This window comes from Molossus molossus, unplaced genomic scaffold, assembly GCF_014108415.1.
Source record: "Molossus molossus isolate mMolMol1 unplaced genomic scaffold, mMolMol1.p scaffold_m16_p_14, whole genome shotgun sequence".
Classification (NCBI taxonomy): domain Eukaryota; kingdom Metazoa; phylum Chordata; class Mammalia; order Chiroptera; family Molossidae; genus Molossus; species Molossus molossus.
In genome coordinates, this window is record NW_023425349.1 from 57,034,988 (window position 1) to 57,056,154 (window position 21,167).

The 21,167-nt window shown below is 39.5% G+C and overlaps 2 protein-coding genes across 3 annotated transcripts in view; both read right to left on the reverse strand.

The window, feature by feature from the left end:
* The window catches only part of LOC118629888 (prorelaxin-like), an 84,362-nt gene that overhangs the window by 53,185 nt on the left and 10,010 nt on the right, over positions 1 to 21,167 (reverse strand). The window lies entirely within an intron of this gene.
* The window catches only part of PLGRKT (plasminogen receptor with a C-terminal lysine), a 62,081-nt gene that overhangs the window by 26,948 nt on the left and 13,966 nt on the right, over positions 1 to 21,167 (reverse strand). Inside the window, exon 1 of one of the 2 annotated variants that reach the window (XM_036261598.1) lies at positions 337 to 357. The exons of the other annotated variant lie outside the window; for it this stretch is intronic. Within the exon in view, the coding sequence (XP_036117491.1) occupies positions 337 to 342 (6 nt within the window). The 5' untranslated portion in view covers positions 343 to 357. Of the gene's footprint in view, positions 1 to 336; positions 358 to 21,167 lie in introns of those variants that run through there. 2 annotated transcript variants of the gene reach the window in all.

Below are 21,167 nucleotides of genomic sequence, written 5' to 3' on the forward strand. Positions count from 1 at the left end.
CTTCATGCAAATCACATACTCAAATTGTGAAAAATATTTTTGATAACTTGATTGGATCTCCAAATTATTTTATACATCGTTGAAGGGGGAATCTTCAAACCCTCTTTAAATGCAATAGATTCATACCACTCTTTTTATTTTATTTTTTATTGTTGAAAGTATACAGATGTTTCCCTTTTTTCCCCATTGACCTCCTCCCTCCCACTCCCCCCCCCCTCCTGCTTTCTTCAACCTAATGCTGATTGGTCGTGCATATATGCATGTGAGTTCTTTGGTTTATCTCTTCCCACCCCTCCCACCCCCCATCCCTCTGAGGTTTGTTAGTCTGTTCCTTACTTCCATGACTCTGGATCTCTTTGGGTCGACAGCTCACTTTATTCATTATGTTCCACAAAAAAAAGTGAGATCGTGTGGTACTTGTCAGGCCTGGACGACTTCATAGGGGACTTTTACTGAATAGTCAAAGAACTAACATCCATTCTCCGCAAACTATTCAAAAAAAAATTCAAGAAGAAGGAAGACTTCCAAGAAACACTATAAAGAAAGAAAACTACAGGCCAGTATCCCTGATGAACATAGATGCTAAAATCCTTAACAAAATATTAGCAAATTAGATCCAGCAACACATCAAAAAATTATTCACCATGACCAAGTGGGATTCATCCCAGGGATGAAAGGCTGGTACAATATTCGCAAATCAATAACTTTGATACCCCACATAAACAAAATGAAAGATAAAACCATATGTTCATATCAATAGACACTGAAAAAGCATTTGACAAAATCCAGCAACGATTTCTAATAAAAATGCTCAGCAAAGTGGGAATAGAGGGATCATATCTCAACATAATAAAGGTCATATATGAAAATCCTACAGCCAACATCATTCAGTGAGCAAAAACTAAAAACATTTCCCTTAAGAACAGAAACAAGCCCTGGCCAGTTTGGCTCAGCAGTTAGAGTGTTGGCTTGTGGACCAGAGAGTCCCGGGTTTGGCTCCCACTAAGGGCACGTACCTCGGTTGCAGTTTGTCCCTGGCCCTGGTTGGGGTTGTATGGGTGGCAACCAGTCTATGTGTGTCTCTCACATCGATGTTTCCTTCTCTCTTCTCCCCTCTCTCCCGCCCGCTCTATCTGAAGATAAATGCAAAAATGTCCTTGGATAAGGATAAAAAAAGAATAGGAACAAGACAGGAATGCCCACTTTCGCCACTATTATTTAACATAGTACTGGAAGTCTTAGTCACAGCAATTAGACATGAAGAAAGAATAAAAGGGATCCAAATGGGAAAGGAGGAAGTGAAACTGTCATTTTTTTTTTTTGCCAATATTAGTTATTTAATCCAAGCTGCTATTATTTGAAATAATGCTTATTCTAGGGCACATTAGAAAGAAAACACCACTAATGCAGTACATTAATTAGAATTTTACATCATATTGGTGGGTTAAATTTTTTTTTTAAATTCTCACCTGAGGATATTTCTTCATTTATCTTCAGATAGAGTGAGAGAGAGGGAAAGAGAAAAGAGACATCGATGTGAGAGAGACACATCAATTGGTTGCCTCATGTATGACCCCGACCAGGGCTGGGAACCAAACCCAACCAAGGTATGTGCCCAGCTGAAATCGAACCCGCAACTCTTTGGCCCCTGGGCCGAAGCTCTAACTGCTGAGCCAAACTAGTCAGGGTTGTAGGTTAAAATTTTTTCTCAGCTTATTGAGATATACTTGATATATAACATTATGTAAAGTTAAGGTGTACAATGTGATGATTTGATACACATGTATATTGTTAAATGTTTAGCACAATGAGGTTAGCTAACATATCCTTCACCTCAAAAAATTACTATTGTTGCCCTGGCCGGTTTGGCTCAGCGGTTAGAGTGTCGGCCTGCGGTCCAGAGAGACCCGGGTTCAGTTCCCGCTAACGGCATGTACCTCGGTTGCAGTTTGTCCCCGGCCCTGGTTGGTCGTGCGGGTGGCAGCCACTCGATGTGTCCCTTTCACGTCGATGTTTCTCTCTCTCTCTCTCTCTCATCCTCTCCCTCCCTCCCACTCTATCTGTACAAAAAATGGAAGAATGTCCTCGGGTGAGGATAAAAAAAAAAAAAAATTACTATTGTTGTTGTTATGATGAAACCATTAAAGTTATACCCTCATACCAACTTTCAAGAATACAATACAGAATTGTTAACTATAGTCAAAATAGTGAATATTAGGTTACCAGAACTTATTAATTTTATAACTGAAAGTTTGTACCCTTTGGTCAACATCTCATTTCCCCCATCTCTTAGCCCTGGTAAACCACTTTTCTGCTCTTTGTTTCTGTGAGTTTGATGTTTTTAGATTCCACATAAAAGTGAGATCATATGTATTTGTTTCTCTGTCTGACCTTTTTCACTTAGCATAATATCCTCAAGGTCCATCCATGTTGTCACAAATGGCAGGATTTCCTCCTTTTATGGCTGAATAATATTCATATAATGAACAGAAAAGAGAATTTTAAAGTTTGTCATACAAAGAATTTAATGATATATATCTCACATTTTCTTTATTCATTGATTTATCCCATCAGGGTTCTCTTTACTCCACATCCTCACCAGCATTTATTATCTTCTTTTTTTGATAATAGCTATTCTAACAAATGTAAGGTGATATCTCATTGTGTTTTTAATTTGAATTTGCCTCATAATTAGTGATATTAAGTACCTTTTCATGAACCTGTTGGTCCTTTTTATGTTTTCTTTGGAAAAATATCTGTTCAGGTGCTTTGCCCATTTTTAAATTAGATTGTTTGCCTTTTATTTTACTTATTTTATTTTATCTATTTTTTAAATCTTTATTGTTGAATGTATTACAAATGTAATGTTTCCCCCATTGACCCCCTCCTCCCCATTCCCACCCCCCTCCTGCCTTTCTTTCCCCACACTGTTGTCTGTGTCCATTGGTTATGCATATATGCATATAAGTTCTTTGGTTTATTTCTTCCCACCCCAACCCCCCTTCCCTTTGAGGTTTGTCAGTCTAGCAACCACTTTGTACTTCTTAATCCCTTCACCTTTTTCACCCATTCCCCCAAACCCCCTCCCATCTGACAACCAACAAAATGTTCTCTGAATCTATGAGAATGTTTCTGTTCTGCTTGTTCACTTTGTTTGTAGATTCCATTGTCGATAGATATGTATTCATTGCCATTTTGTTTGTTCATTTTTTAAATCGTTTTCTTCAAAAAGACCCTTCAACATTTCATATAATAATGGATTGGTGGTGATGAACTCCTTTAACTTTTTCTTGTCTGGGAAACTCTTTATATGGCCATCGATTCTAAATGACAGCTTTGCAGGATAGAGTAATCTTGGTTGTAGGTTCTTGTGTTTCATCACTGAATATTTCTTGCCACTCCCTTCTGGCCTGCAAAGTTTCTTTTGAGAAATCAGCTGGCAGTCTTTGGGAACTTCCTTGTAGGTAACTAACTGCTTTTCTCTTGCTGCTTTTTTAAAATTATTTTTTTATCCTCACCCAAGGACATTTTTCCATTTTTTTGTACAGATAGAGTGGGAGGAGAGAGAGGAAGAGAGAGAGAGGGAAACATCGATGTGAAAGGGACACATCGAGTGGCTGCCACCCGCACGACCAGCCAGGGCCGGGGACAAACTGCAACCAAGGTACATGCCCTTAGCGGGAACCGAACCCGGGTCTCTCCAGACCGCAGGCGGACGCTCCAACCGCTGAGCCAAACCGGCCAGGGCTTCTCTTGCTGCTTTTAAGATTCTCTCTTTGTATTTAACCTTTGGCATTTTGATGATGATGTGTCTTGGTGTGGGCCTCTTGGGGTTCATCTTGTTTGGGACTCTCTGTGCTTCCTGGACTTGTATGTCTGTTTCCTTCATCAAGTTAGGGAAGTTTTCTGTCATTGTAGGTTTTCGATTTCTTGTTCTCTCTCTTCTCCTTCTGGCACCCCCAAGATGCGAATGTTGGCACGCTTGAAGTTGTCCCAGAGGCTCCTTACACTATCCTCATTTTTTTTTTTTTATTCTTTTGTCTTTTTGCTGTTCTGATTGGGCATTTTTTGCTTCCTTATATTCCAAATCGATGGTTTGCTTCTTGGCTTTACCTACTCTATTATTGAATCTGTGTAAATTATTCTTTACTTCAGTTAGTGCCTCCTTCATTTCTGACTGGTCCGGTTTTATGTTCTTGAGGCCCTCACTAAGTTCGCTGAGGTTCTCACTAAGTTCATTGAGCATCCTTATAAGCAGTGTTTTGAACTCAGCATCTGTTAGGTTGCTTATCTCCATTTCGCTTAGTTCTTTTCCTGGGGTTTTGTTCTGTTCTTTCATTTGGGACCTGTTTCTTTGTCTCCTCATTTTGGCTGCCTTCCTGTGTTTGTTTCTGTGTATTACTTAACAAGAGGTATGGGGCTAGCTGAGACCAGATGCTGCTTGTTTGAAAGAATTTAGGAAAACCTGAAACAGGATCTGAGACAGGCCAATCCTATAGTTAACCAACTGGCAACAGCTTGGGTGGGCCTGAAAGTTGGGTGGGGCGGGCCTCAGGGAATCACCAGGGCGGGGCTGCCAGTGTGAGCCGGGTTGCTGGAGTTCCAGATACAGTGGGTGTCTGCTGCCCTAGGGAAGGGCTCACCAAAGGAACAAAGGCCTCTGACTGAAAGTCTGTCCCGGAGAAAGCTGCCTCTCCAGCCCTTGCTCCAATGCCGAACAGCTCAATTCTTCCCTGTATGTCTCTGGTGCCCCACAAGCTACCTCCCCTTCAAGCTGAGAGGGAGAGAGTCTGATAAGTCTGTGCGCGGGCCCTTTAAGAGGAGCTGCCTGGGGCTCCAGCTGCTTCAGCCTCCCTGAGCCTCACTCAGTTCCCACTGGTTTTTCTAGCCAGAAATTATGGGGACTTCTCTTCTGGGCACTGGAACCCTGAGCTGGGCGCCTGGTGTGGGACGGGGACCCCTCAGTCCTCAGGGAGGACCTTCCCAGCTTAGGTATCCTCCTGATTTTTATCCACCACATGTGGGTGTGGAACCACCCTGTCCGCTTCTGCCCCTCCTACCAGTCTGGATGTGGCTGCTTCTTTAATTCCGTAGTTATAGGACTTCCATTCAGCTCAATGTCAGGTGGTTCTGAATGATGGTTGTTCTGTAGTTTAGTTGTAACTTTGATGTGGCTGTGGGAGGACACAATACCGCATTTACCTATGCTGCCATCTTGACCGGAAGTCTTTCATTGATGTTTCTCTCTCTCTCCCTCTCTCTAGAGTTACTGAAAAATCCAAGTTTGGCTGCTCACTGCTAGAAAACCAATAAATACTCACTTATTTTATTTTTATTGAATTTATTGAGATAACATGGGTTAATAAAATTATATAGGTTTTTCCCTGGCCCGTGTGGCTTAGTTGAAGCGTTGTCCCATACACCAAAAGGTGGCGGGTTCAATTCACATACCCAGGTTGAGGGTTCAATCTCTGGTTGGGGCCCATACAGGAGGCAACTGATTGACGTTTCTCTCTCACATTGATGTTTCTCTGTCTCTCTCTCTCTTTGTCTCTCTCTCCCTTCCTCACTCTCAAATCATTAAAAACATATCCTTGGGTGAGGATTTTTAAAAAATTATATAGGTTTCAGGTGTACAACTCTATAACACATCATCTGTATATTGTAGTGTGTTCACCACCCCAAGTCAAGTCTCCTTCTATCACCATTTATCCCCAATTTGCCCTCTTCTACCTCCCCCCATCCCCCAGATCATACTCTTAATCTGTTCAGTCCAAGGTGTTTGAAAACAAAGATCAAAACAATAATGAGCCAAAGAGTGAATTTTGGGATGATTTCTATCATTGCACATACAAATAATGGAAATGTTTGTATGTTTTATCAGGCCAATTAATTCCTGAATTCCTACCCTGTCCTCACTGCCTGCCATGCCATACTTCATGCTTATTGAATGGGCTGCTTCACTTGAATAAATGCCTTTGATGCTGGTATTACTCAGTAACTTAGCAAGTCTCCTTCAAACTGTTCTTACTCCAGGTATCACTTGCATTCAATTCCACATTGCCAACCTCTAGAGGGCTTGAGAGCAATGCTGCTTAAAACTAGAACTTACAGGCATATATGCATAACCCATGGACACACAATATGTAGTGTGGTAAAGGCTGGGGGAGGGGGCAGGAGCGGGCTGGAGGAGATCAATGGGGGGGGGGGGGAAGAGGGAGAACATATGTAATACTTTCAACAATAAAGATAAATTAAAAAACAAACAAACAAACAAAAAAACTAAAGCCATCATCTTTGTTGGCAAATTTACCAAACTTGGAATGTTTCTTATCTTCGGATGGACTCTTGTGCCAGTTTTAGAGGCAGCGTAGGAGTTTGTTGGCATGGCTGTGGTCACTTTGCTGTCCACTTATGGTCTTGAGTAAGCCTGGCTTATATTTATCCACCCAGAGCAAAGTTTCCACTTTGTTTTCACTGCTGTTATTGGCCAAATTCCTAGCTCAGCTGTCACCATTTGGCTGCCCAGCAATATGCTCCTTGAAGTCCAGGCCTCTCCGAAACACACTTGTTTTACTTTTTACTGACTTTATAGAGCTTCCCCCTTTGAGAGTCACTTTTCTAGTTTTGGATTCTGATTCCTTAGTTGGCCAATTTTTTTCTTGGTCATTTTTTTAGGGGTGATCTCTGCAACTTGAACTTTTTCTTATTTATCTCAGCTTCAACTGATATTTCATATTTGGACTCCTTGCCTGGTATAGTTTGAGTCAGATCCAGTAGGCCATCTTCATCAATAACTTTTGATCCCAAGGTTGCTGCTTTATCACCTTTGGACTGTCCACTATCATGACCTATGACAAGGTAGTTTGTTTTCTTGGTGACATTTCCAGTTACTTTTTCTCATAATGTTCAATTAGAGACTTGGCTTCATCCTTTTCAATGGACTCCAACACTCCTGTGATTATAAATATAATGCCTTCCAAGCAATTTTCAGCTCCCTTTGGTATTTCTTTGAAGCCCAGAGCTTTGGAACCTTCTCAATTTAAGTTAGTTTGATAAGCTTGATAATAAGTGTGTCTCTTTTCAGAATCGTTAGGACTTAGAGATTCTTTTTTTTTTTGCTGGAGAACTGTTGGCTTTCTTAGGAGTTTTTCTCAATTCAATGGCATTTTCTTTTCTTCTTGAGGTCATATGCTCTGCTTCTTTAGCACCCCTTCCTCCCCCCACCCCAAAAGCATCAGCTTGGAACTAGCTGTAGAAGTTTCTCCTATTTTGTGAACCTATGACTGGGATGTTGCTGAGATTCTTTTGAACTTTTTCACATTTAGTTTGCTTCTTCGGACAGCAGTTCTTTCATCCAGAAATTGTTCTATTTTTACTTTATGAGGATATTTATATTTTTCTGCCTTACTTAAATTGGCTTGGACAGATGAAAACTTTTCTCTCTTTTGGGCCCTTTTGAGCCTTTTTGTTCTTAGGTTCTTCATCCACATGGCTGACATCCTGGCAAACTCTTCAGTTTCACGTAGTTGTCTCCTCAGCTCTGCATCTTCATCAAGTTGCAATTGCCTGGCGATGGCTTCATCATTTAATCTGGAATCTTCTGCATTTTGTGAAGGCACTTTTCTTTTGCTTGCCACCATCTTCTTTCCTGATCTTTGGACACTTCCAGTTCCAAAATAATCAAGCACTGATGTGGGAGTAAGTTTTATTGGTGATAAAAGCTTATTCTTTTTTTTTTTTAAACACAAAATGTTGAACTTTTAATAATGTCCTTTAACATAAAGTTGTAAAATGCACTCCAATAAAATAAGGTTAAAATTATCTGCAAACTAGTGAAAGTTAAGTTATATATATTTAAAAAGGTTTCTTTATTTTTTAAATATGTTTTTATTGATTTTTTTTTTTTTAGAGAGAGAGGAAGGGAGCAAGAGATAGAAACATCGATGTGAGAGACAAACATCAATCGGCTGCCTCCCACACGCTCCCCACTGAGGATTAAGCCTTCAATCTGGTTGTGTGCCCTGACTGGGACTCGAACCAGGATCTCTCAGTCCATGGGACAACGCTCAATCCACTGAGCCACACTGGTTGGGCAAGGCTTATTCTTGATCTTAGTGTTTTCTTTATACTTTTTCCATGTTTGATGCTCCACAATAATTATTTGTAGATTCTCCATTCTTTTTGATTTAGAGCAGTGCTTCTCAACCTTCTTAATGCCGTGACCCTTTAATACAGTTCCTCATGTTGTATGTGAGCATATCTGCATGTGGGCGGACCTGCCTAGAGACGGATAGAGGAGCGGTGTCTCAGTTCCTAAGACCATCGGAAATACGTGTTTTCCGATGGTCTTAGGCGACCCGTGTGAAAGGGTTGTTTGACCCCCAAAGGAGTTGTGACTGACAGATTGAGAACCACTGATTTAGAGGCTGTCTTCTTACACATAAAGTTATCTGTTTCTAAAATGTATGTAACAGGATCCTGCCATAGAATTTTACCAGGTTTAGGAGATAATGACAATTTTAGTAGTTGCTTTTTGGCATTATTTTACCTGCACTGTCTCCTCTGATTCTGAATCTGAATCATAGATGATCCTCTTTCTCTTGTTTGATTGCTTCTGCTTACAGTCATCTCTTTATAAGAACTATCTACTTGATTTCCTTTATTCCTTTCTTTGCTTTTAAAGTTTCTTTAGCCAATTTTGTTTTCTCATTCTTCTTTACTATTTCACTTGCAGGTATCTTTCCACTTGCTATAACCCCAAATAATTTCAGAATATCCTTAATATGTTCTGGACTCTAGTGTTTCTTGAGGGTCCCAGAAGAGCCGATGTCAAAGACTGCACCCAGCCCCATGCTGCTTGCTGGAGATGCTGCCAGCTGCAGTGGCTAGAGTGACTTCTAGGCTGACCACTTCCAAGTCACGTCATTCGAGGCCTCCTGGGAACTGTCACGATTCTCATTCTTAAAGTTGTAAATTTTGAAATGATTCATGCTACATAGTAAGAATAAAGGCATAGTCCAGCTGGTGTGGCTCAGTGGTTGAGCATCAACCCATTGCACCAAGAGGTTGCCGGTTCGATTCCTGGTCAGGGCACATGCCCAGGTTGTGGGCCTGATCCCCAGTGGGGGGCATGCAGGAGGCGGCCAGTCAATTTTCTCTCTCATTGATGATTCTATCTCTCTCTCCCTCTCCCTTCCTTGCTCTCTAAAATCAATAAAGGGAAAAAAAGTAAAAAAAAAAAAAAAAGAATAAAGGCATAAGTAAGAATATTCTTCGACTAAAGCAGAATTGAAAAATATTAGTTTTAACAAAAATTTAAAATTTAATTTCTTTCTCTTTTTGTTAATGCTCACCCAAGGATAGGATGTTTTTCCATTGACTTTTAGAGAGAGTGGAAGCGAAGGAGGGAGGGAGGGAAGGAGAGAGAAGTAGGGAGGGAGGGACGGAGGGAAGGAGAGAGGTAGGGAGGGAGGGACGGAGGGAAGGAAGGAGAGAGGGAGAGGGAGAGAGAGAGAGAGAGAGAAACATACATCAATTTGTTGCCTTCTGCATGACTCTCAGGGTCAGGGATCAAACTTGCAACCCAGGTATGTGCCCTTGACTGGAATCGAACCTGTGACCCTTTGGTCCATGGGCCAACGCTCTAACTGCTAAGCCAAACTGGCCAGGGCTAAAATTTCATTTCATTCTTATTTTCTCTGTTGAATAAACTTCTACAATGGAAGCAAATATTTTAGTACTATGTATGTATGTGGGCTTCCTGTTGATGGCAACAGGCGAACCAACCTATCAGGAAATGAGATCATACTTTTCTTCCAGGAAAGATGAAGTAACCTATCTTACAGTTTGCTCTATCTTGCACATGGCTTTCTCTTCACTTTAGTCAGGCCTCTGGCCATATATGTCTTCTTCAGAGACAGCTCTTTCCTGGCTCCACATCCAGCCTTAGTGTTCATCATACTGCTTATCTCAACCAAACATATTTCCTTATGTGTCATCTCCATGACTGAATGAGCCATGACTTAGTTCAATTTCATATCTGCATCACTTAGCATAGGTACTCAATTAATATTTGTTAAATAATAAATAAGTGAATAAACAAAGGAAAGAATGAAGTAATGGCCAGGCTGTAGGAGGCTTGGAGAGATTTGGCTAAACAAGACCACAGTGGCTGGGAAAGGGAAATGCAGTAGCTGCAGGCAGTTGTCCAAGGTGCTGCCCTGGGGTTCACTGAACTAATGGGCAAGGCTACACTATACTCAGCGCAGTCATGGAACTTCAGCTTGCCAGGGAACTGCCCTCCCCCGGCAGCAATGGCACTTAATTATGGAAGAGATGTAGATATTGAACTGTCTAAAAGGACTACATCAGTGATCCAAGGGCAAAAGTTAATTCTGTTAAGTCATGAAAGTGGCACAAAGCATCCACTGGAAGAAGGAAAACAGAGAAGTGAGCACTGATTACCATTGGTGAAGTCCACAAGACAACAATTTGATTTTGAAGTGATTACTACTTAGATGCTTTAACTTTTCAGTTTGACAAAGCTATGAACATGCTGGCATATTTTCCCATGCTCTCCACTCCATGATAGAAAGTGAGGGTCATAAAGCAAATAGATGTGCCTTTTGGGATCATCTCACCGGAGAGTTTCACATCGAAAGTACCTCCTTTTACATTATAAATTTTAGGCAAAATTATATCATATTTAAACATGTATATATTCATTTAAACATATATATTCAAACATTATACAGAGCAAGAGAGGGAGATCACATGTGAGCACACTAAATCGTGTTATGGTGTTCAATGGCAGTAGTTTTTTGTTTAAAGAAATAAATAAAGTAGATAAAATCACTGCCATTCACATTTTATCATGCATCCCTTATTTCTGAACATTATTATTCTTCCCTTTTATCTATCATAACAGGCAAATTTTTCTTCATAGTTGTGTGCTTTGGGTTTCTAGTTCTTGAAAATGACACTTCTTGCAAATGAAGGTTCCAATGGATTTATTTATTAACGGTGTATAGCAACAAAAGGGAATTAATTTTAACAATATATTTTTTTTAAAAATCTAACCTAATAGAATTTCCTTTGCCTTCAAATTCCCAAAGCCTTTAACTATTCAAATATTTAAATAATAAAATATGATGAAAATATTCAATTAAAATATACATTCCTAATCACCACATATGGTGGATTGATTTTTATTATAATAAGTGAAAAAAAAAAAAAATCCACAACCTTTTACTAAAAACCTGTGGATAGATTAGCAGTTGCAAATGTTAAGGTATGGTGTCTACAGTTGTAGCTCCAACTGTGGTTTTGTTTGTTTGTACAAATTTCAAAGATATATATAATTGTAGAAAACTTTTCCAAGAGAGGAAAATCACCTATAATTACCCATTCCAATATCTTAAATTCTGAAGACTTCATGTTCAAATTTTCCTCAAAACAAATGTGGCTTCAAATTAATCTTTTTCTTTTTTGTGTACATAACAGAAAATAAATATTTTGCATTATATAATTTGGCATCCAAGCCATACAAGGATTTAAAAATCAAGTGAATATAATGAAAATTCACGGCATCCAAGCCATATATAAGGATTTAAAAATCAAGTGAATGTAATGAAAATTCATAATGAAACATACATAACAAAAATTCGAATCCTAAGTTACATAGTTATATTATTATTAGTGTAATAAATCCAAAATTTAATGGCTCACATATTTGTTCTAGTTTATCATCAGTAAGTGTATTTGAACTGAACCTAACCCTGAACTAAAAGTTAACACCATTAATTTATCAAACAGATTCAAAGAGAACACAAAATTTTTCTTCACTGAAAATGATCCAATCATTTCTTCTTCCAAGAAAAGCACTATGTGAAATAATGTGAACCATTTCAGAACATATAAATATTATAAAACTACTCAACTTTGTCTTTTCATCTTGAGGCCGTGGGTCTGACGGGCTAATTGGCCCCTGGGTCCCATAACCAGGATTGATTATTTAAAGGGAGAGGAAAGTAGATAAAGGGGAAAGAAGGGAACACTTATTGAGCATCTCCTTTGTCAAGCTAGGATTTGGGTATCCTTCTCCCCACCTTAGTGATGAAGTTGAGATTCACGGAGCCTAAGTAATTTATTCAACGTCATACAACCAGTAAGGGATGAAGCCAGGCTGGCCCCAGGTGTGTCTGACTCCAGTGCCTGTGAACTTCTCACTGCACCCAAGGAGAGTGAAACCATAGTCCCCAGCAGCCATGTCCTGGCTGTAAATCCAGCAGGCAGCAGCGAAGGGCCCAGTTTCCCCTTCTAGATTTCCCACTGTGCTACGCTACCCTGCCTGGAAGTTCTGCTGCTCTTTCCCTTCCTACTCTTCAGTCTCACGCAGTTCAGAGTAAGAATGTCCCTCTGTCATGTGCACTGCTAATATAGTCCATTGCCACTTAGCAAGGAATTCAACTGCAAGAATATTTTTATAATCATTTATGGGAAATTTTAACAAAATTTTTCTTTTTCCATACACAAAAAACTTTGGTTTAGCCTGTAGTTAATTTATAAACTCCAAGAAGATATAAAAATAGATGCAAACAAATGGGAAAAGATCCCCTGTTCTTGGTTAGGATGCCTCAACAGTTCTTCCTAAAAAAAAAAAAAAATTTACACATGCATGTAATCCCAATTTTTAAAAATTGATGAATTATGTTCTAAAGTTTCCGTGAAAAAGTAAACATGTAATAAACACTGAAAATGAAACATTGAAAAGATAAACTTCAATTGTATATACTAACTTAACTAGGCATCAAAACATACTAAAAAACACCTATAATTATAATAGTGTGGTACTGGTATATGAAGAGACAAATTGGCCAGTTGAACAGCATGTCCAGAGACAGACCCAAGTACATATAGAACCTCAGTAAAGGTAACATCTCAAAGCATTGGAGGAAAAGATGGTTTTTAAAATATATGTAGGTACTACAAGGTAGTCATTTGGGAAAAGATAAAATTAGATCTCACACCATATATGAGAAACTCCAATGGATTAGAGATCTAAATGTAAATAAATGAACCTATAAAAGTAATATAAAGAGACATGGTGGCTACTGCTTTAACTTTGGTATAGGGAAAACTTTCTAAATAAAGACTCAAAATGCAGAGGCATAAAGTAAAGGATTGTTAATATGAACACATAAAAATTAAAAATTTTTTTTCATGCAAAAAAACCTCATCATAAACAAAGACAAACAGCAATCTTGGAGAAAATAATGGCAATATATTCAACAGACAAGAGGTCAATATCCCTAATGTATAAAGAACTCTTAAAAATTGAGGGACAGTTGCACATATATAAGCATATATTGAAACTTATTCTGTTATACACTTTTTTATTTATTTATCTTTTAATTTTTTCTTTATTGATTTAGAGAGAGAAGAAGGCAGAGGGAGAGAGAGAGAGAGAAACATCGATGAGAGAGAACATTGACTGGCTGCCTCCTGCATGCCCCCCACTGGGGATTTGGCCCAAAACTTGGGCATGTGCCCTGACTGGGAATTGAACCAGTGACCTCTTGGTGCATGGGTCGATGCTCTACCACTGAGCCACACCCTGCCGGGTTCTATTATACACTTTAAATATGTAGTTTTCTGTAGGTCAATTATACTTCATTAAAGCTGTCTTAAAAAAATTGAGAGAAAGGGGACAAAAAACCAATGAACAGACACTTCACAAAAACAAGATATATAAAAGGCCCTCAAACATGTGAGAAAATGTTCAAATTTACTCATATTAAGTAAATGCAAATTAAAACAAGACTAAGATATTGTTTTCTTGCCTGCCACACTGGCAAAATCAAAAAGCAAGACCACAAACTCTGTTGGTGAGACTTTGGGAAAACAGGCACTCTCAACCCTTTGGAAGGGAAATGTGGCAATACTAAGGAAACTACGTAGGTACCTGCCTTTGGCACAGCAATCCCACTTCTGGAAATCTACCTTCAAGAATACCTCCACTAGTACAAAAATGAGAAAGCGCAAGGTTATTTATTGTAGCACTGTTTCTAATAGTAAGTATTGGAAATAAGTACCTGTGGTAGGCAGAATAATGCCCTTCCCCTCTCAAGAAATCTATATCCTGAACCTGTGGATATATTACCTTACATAGCAAAAAGGGATATTGTAGATGTGATTAACTAAATGTTGAGATGGGGAGATTATCTGGGATCATCCAGATGGCCCCAAGGTAATCACAAGGATCCTTATAAGTGAAAGATGGATGCAAGAGAGTCAGAGTTAGAGAGACATGAAGGTGCCCCACTGCTGGCTCAGAGAGAGAGGAAGGGATTGTGAGCCAAGGAATTCAGGTGGCCTTGAGAAAATGCTTCTCACTGTTTGAGAAAGAACTTGCAAATAAAGAAAGGGGAAAGGCTCGAATAAAATGTCAATCGAATTGACATTGGAATCAGAGGTATCCGTATGAACTCATGGTATAGAATACAGGTGGGGCAAAAATATGTTTATAGCTATAAATACATGAACCACAGTTTATTCCTGTATTATTATTTATTATTATATTGTTTTATTTTCCAATATGAATAACTGTAAACCTATTTTTGATCCACCCTGTACATATACATGCAGGTGGATGTAGAAACAGGTATGAGTATATGCATACACATGGGCTGGTACGTGTACACGTCCTTGCTGAGAGGATCGAGGAACAATGGCCATAGCAATAAGCACTCCTAGAGCCCTGATCTCAATTTCTAAATACCATTCTGCAACAAAAGGAACCAGACCTCCTTGAATAAGTGGTTGAGTCCAGGCCTGGGGAAGGGGCAATAGATGTGGAATATCTTATGACCCCCCAAAATAACCAAGCATTCAGTAAAAGATGGGATGTATCAAAAGGACATGGGAGCCAACTGGAAGGAGTTCCCAGTGGGGAAAACAACTTAAGCCATAAAATAAATAATGATGGTACTAGATTATAACCCATAGAATAAATGTCCATGAGACCATATTTATATAACTAATATAATAAGTAAACATAAGAGAAGATGCAACTTTTCCAGTGAATAAATATAGATGAAATGAAGGAGATAAAGAAAATCACAATTAGGCAAACACCACAGTAATATCTGTTACATGTAAGATCCCATCAATGAATGCTAAGATGAGTGGGCAAAAGATTGAAAAGGAAGATATTAACAGTCTCAAAGTATCTATCCAAAGATATTTATCAGTTAGAAAGGAAAAAAAGGTAAACTTTATAGTGAAGAAATCTGGTGGACACCACCTTAACCAAGAAACCAAGATTAACATCACCAGAAATTTGACATAAGATCAGAGGTCCTCTGGTATGATGCAGTGACAAAGACATAATAACATTCTGTGGTTTAAGAAAAATATGCCCTCCCAAAACCCCACAAACAAAACAAAACAAACCAAAACCATAACCTCAATCTAATCATGAGAAAACACTGGAAAAACCCAAAATGAGAGAACTTCTAAATAAATGACCAGTGCTTATCAAAACTACTTGTCATGAAAGCCAAAGAAAGGAAGAACATCACAGACTGGAAAAGAGTAATGAAACATAACAATTAAGCGCAATATAAGATCTTGGATTGGGTCCTGGAACATAAAAGGGACATTATGAGAACAATTGGTGACACTTTGAAAAGATCAGTAATCTAGTTAACAGTATTACACAGATGCTAATTTTTCAAATCATTGTAAACTGTTAACTTCACCTAGACAAGCGTACACGTAAACTTTCTGTACTTTCTAAACTTTTTGCAACTTTTCTACAAATCTAAAATTATTTCAAGTAAAATAATTCTTAAAATGTGGATTCATTATTATTCTGCATTTGGTAAAAGTATTCAAGAATAAATACACTTGGGATTTCCCCCCTTATGTTACAGATTAAGGATGTTTATAGAGGCTACTCTTGTTCTCTCAAATCCTCTTCTCCTGCTGCCTTACATTGTTAATTGTCTCAGGGAAGAAAATGCAGTAGAAACAAAAACACATGCGAGAAGCCTAAAGATTTTAACAGCAGCCTACCTGAGATTCTTTTAGGAATAAGGTGGGGTATGTGTGCATGTGTACATATTATGAAGATTTATAGAGAAAACAGAAATAATTGTTACAGCTATAGGATCATTTTTAATTCATACTTTTGTGCCCCAACTCTCTATATACTAGGCATTCAGTAAATGCTTTACTGAGTTAATAAGTGATAGTTGCTCAAGCAATGAAGAACTAAAAATGAATGAAAATTCACTCTGATTATTTTTATGAAAATAGAATTATAGTTGAGGGAGGAGAAGAAAAGGAAAATTTTTGCCAGTCTATAACTGGATTTACTGGTCTCATTGAAGTCTGTGAACAAACTTAACACCAGTGTGTCCCCCTTGGAGAACTGAGTGTAGAAAGGACCATGGACCCACTGTCATGGAAGGGCTAGGGAGCAAAAATTCAACTTGGAGGCTTGACCTTTCTTTATCATTTGTTTACCTTTGCAGAAGTAAGTGCCTATGGTACAAATGGCCTTCATTAATTATTTCACTTTCATTTCCTACTATGCCTGAACGTAGGGAGTACCCAGAAAATTAAGTCTTGAGAGTATTTTCATTACCTCTTCTATGTGATTCCAGACATGTTGATACCTTGCCCCAACTTTAAAGAGATTTGCTGAGACTTCCAGTCAAGATGGCAGCGTAGGTAAATGTGATATCGCGTCCTCCCACAACACATCAAAGTTACAAGTAAACTATAGAACAACCATCATTTAAAACCACCTGAAATCAAGCTGAATGGAAGTCCTACAACTACGGAATTAAAGAAGCAGCCACATAGACACTGGTAGGAGGGGTGGAGGTAGACAGGCTGTTCCCACACCCACTTGTGGCAGATAAAAATCAGGAGGACACCACGGCTGGGAAGGTCCTCCCTGAGGACTGAGGGGTCCCCATCCCACACCAGGTGCCCCGCTCAGGGTTCCAGTGCCCAGAAGAGAAGTCTCCATAACTTCTGGCTGGAAAAACCAGCGGGAACTGAGGCTCAGGGAAGCTGAGGCAGCTGGAGCCCCAGGCAGCTCCTCTTAAAGGGCCCGCGCACAGACTTATCAGACTCTCTCCCTCTCAGCTTGAAGGGGAGGCAGCTCGAGGGGCACCAGAGACATACAGGGAAGAACTGAGCTGTTTGGCATTAGAGCGAAGGCTGGAGAGGCAGCTTTCTCCGGGACAAATGTACTGTCAGCGGCCTTTGTTCCTTTGGTGAGCCCTTCCCTGGGGCGGCAATCACCTTATCTGGGACTCCAGCAACCTGGCTCACACTGGTAGACCCGCCCTGGTGACTCCCTGAGGCCCTGCCCCACCCAACTTTCAGGCCCACTCAAGCTGTTGTAAGTTGGTTAACTATAGGATTAGCCTGTCTTGGATCCTGCTTCAGGTTTTCCTAAATTCTTTCAAAGAAGCAGCATCTGGTCTCAGCTAGCCCCATACCTCTCGTTAAGTAATATACAGAAACAAACACAGGGAGGCATCCAAAATGAGGAGACAAAGAAACAGGTCCCAAATGAAAGAACAGAACAAAACCCCAGGAAAAGAATTAAGCGAAATGGAGATAAGCAACCTAACAGATGCTGAGTTCAAAACACTGCTTATAAGGATGCTCAATGAACTTAGTGAGAACCTCAGCGAACTTAGTGAGGGCCTCAAGAACATAAAACCGGACCAGTCAGAAATGAAGGAGGCACTAACTGAAATAAAGAATAATTTACACAGATTCAATAATAGAGTAGGTAAAGCCAAGAAGAAAACCATCGATTTGAAATATAAGGAAGCAAAAAACACCCAATTAGAACAGCAAAAAGACAAAAGAATCTAAAAAAGTGAGGATAGTATAAGGAGCCTCTGGGACAACTTCAAGCGTGCCAACATTCGCATCTTGGGGGTGCCAGAAGGAGAAGAGAGAGAACAAGAAATCGAAACCCTATAATGACAGAAAACTTCCCTAACTTGATGAAGGAAACAGACATACAAGTCCAGGAAGCACAGAGAGTCCCAAACAAGATGAACCCCAAGAGGCCCACACCAAGACACATCATCATCAAAATGCAAAAGGTTCAAGACAAAGAGAGAATCTTAAAAGCAGCAAGAGAAAAGCAGTTACTTACCTACAAGGGAGTTCCCAAAGACTTCCAGCTGATCTCTCAAAAGAAACTTTGCAGGCCAGAAGGGAGTGGCAAGAAATATTCAGTGATGAAACACAAGAACCTACAACCAAGATTACTCTATCCTGCAAAGCTGTCATTTAGAATCGACGGCCATATAAAGAGTTTCCCAGACAAGAAAAAGTTAAAGGAGTTCATCACCACAAATCCATTATTATATGAAATGTTGAAGGGTCTTTTTGAAGAAAAAGATAAAAAATGAACAAACAAAATGGCAACGAATACGTATCTATCGACAATGGAATCTACAAACAAAATGAACAAGCAGAACAGAAACATTCTCATAGATTCAGAGAACATTTTGTTGGTTGCCAGATGGGAGGGGAGTTGGGGGAATGGGTGAAAAAGGTGAAGGGATTAAGAAGTACAAAGTGGTTGCTAGACTGACAAACCTCAAAGGGAAGGGGGGTTGGAGGGTGGGAAGAAATAAACCAAATAACTTACATGCATATATGCCTAACCAGTGGACACAGACAACAGTGTGGTAAAAGGCAGGAGGGGGGCAGGAGTGGGGAGGAGGGGATCAATGGCAGAAAAATGAGGAATATCTGTAATACATTCAACAATTAAGATAAAAAAATAAAAATATTTTTAAAAAAAGATTTGCTGAACATTTTTAGCAACCTCTTTAAAAATCAAGTAACTTACTATATTCTTTGTATTTAGACCCAGTCCTTCATGGTGCAGCTCAATTAATGTGTTTCTATCTGTTCCAGTTTGGTAGAGAAAGACACCAGCAGGCTGGCAGTATTTTAAACATTTTGGTAGTCCTTAATAAGTCCAACATAAAATTACTCTATGATCTTGCAATTCCACCTCTAGCTATGTACTCAAAAGAACTGAAAAGCAAGTGTTCACATAAAAGTATGTACAAGAACTTCCATAGCAGCACTATTCTCAATAGCCAAAAGGTGAAAAGAACCGTGATTTCTATAAACCAATGAATGCTTAATAAAAGGCGGCATATCCATACAATGTAATATTATTTAGTCACAAACAGGAATGAAATGCTGATACATGCTATAACATAGATGAACCTTGGAAAGATTATGCTATGTGAAAGAAGTCAGACGTGAAAAACCTTATGTTAGGTTTTGTCTCTATAGGCAAGTCCATAGAGACAGAAAACAGACTAGTGATTGCCAGGGTCTGGTGGAAGAGGGAGGATGGGAGGTGACTGCTTGATGGGTATGTAGTTTCCCCTTGGGGTGATGACAATGTTATGGAATTTTATAGTGATGATGGCTGCACAACAGTGTAAATGTACCAAATGTCATGAGTTGCACACTTAAAATGATGAATTTTATATGATGTGTATTTTACCACAATAAAAAACAAAATAACTTCAGGACAATGATTAAGGTGAGGGACACAGGGAGACTACAAGCAGGAATGGGGAAGACGGTTGTGAATCCAAGCACAAGAGCTAGTCCACTGTAGCCCGTTGAACTTGTGCTGATCATTCTACCTTTGTTCAAGGCACTTCCTGGTTAAATCCCGATGCTTCTAGTTTTTGAACCAACTCCTAGTTGCTTATCCTGCTACCTATAGATATTGGGTTGGCTGCTTTCCTTCCCTCTTCACTGCATAAGCTACATTTTGGTTTCTTTGCCACCACAAGACTCTCTATAAAGCAAACGCTGTACTTTCTTGCTTTATTTCTTCTATTTACACTTCTTATTGAGGTGACATTTATTGGGAAAAGAACCCGATATCATAGTACGCTAAAGATATTAGTAGGCATAGTGTTTCAATCAGGACTTGAAAAATCTCCCCTTTGAAGAACTTACAAACACGTGTTGTCTTCCACCCCAGTGGCCCATTTCTTCCATTTGCAGAGTCCTGCTCAGTCCTCAGGGCTCTGGGACATGAGGTCAATTTTAGCCTAACTTTACTATTTGGGTTCACTCAACATGTGGGGAGGAACCCGAGGATAGCTCAGATTGAGAGGACATAATTCTTCAATTTAGTGATGGGGTCATTGGTGTTCATTTTATTATGCTTCAAAACTATATTCTTATCTATATCTATATCACATATTTCATGATACATTTTTTTTTTTTTCAAAAAGAATAGCTTAAACCCTAAGAATGATTCTACAAGTTTAATTCCCTTAAATGGGGAACATTTGCCCTGGACGGTTTGGCAGGCCTGCAGACCAAAGAGATGCTCATTCGATTCCTGGTCAAGGGCATGTACCTGGATTGCAGGTTCGATCCCTGGCCCCAGTCGGGGTCATGCAGGAGGCAACCAGTCGATGTGTCTCTCTCACATTGATGTTTCTCTCTCTGTGTCTCTCCCCCCCTCCTTCTCACTTTATCTAAAAAAAAAAAAAATCAATTAGAAAAATATCCTTGGGTGAGGATTTTAAAAGGATAGAATATTCAAGGACCAACCTGATCTTCCTAAAGGGCTACAGATGAGTGTGTTTCTCTCTGGGCTTCCCCAGTTAGCATCAGAGCTTAAGTAGCTTTAGGGTTGGAAAGCTGCTTCAACCATGTTGATCTATATTGTTTTTGTTTCCTTCCTTGAAATAAGAAGATAAATAATAAAGTATATCCTGACTGACAAGGAGAACTAATCATCTTAACCAACACATATGTTGAGAGAATCAGTCGGCATGGGCCCCAAGCATTCCTGTACTTTTTTGCTGGGTAGGCCAAGGATGAGGTCCTGATTGCTCTTTATCGGAGCCATTTCTCAGGGTTGTGCTTGCAGTGAGCAATCTTGAGGGATGAGGTAACCTCTGTTAGCAAAGAGTAGCCTTGTGGACCACTCACGATAAAAATCATACACTCCACAGCTCACAGTTCCTCAGTTAAGTCATAAACTTGCTGCATCCACCTGAGCTCCGACTAGGCCCCTCCATGCCCTACATGGACTTGCGGTGCATAGAAAACATCTCATGCTCATC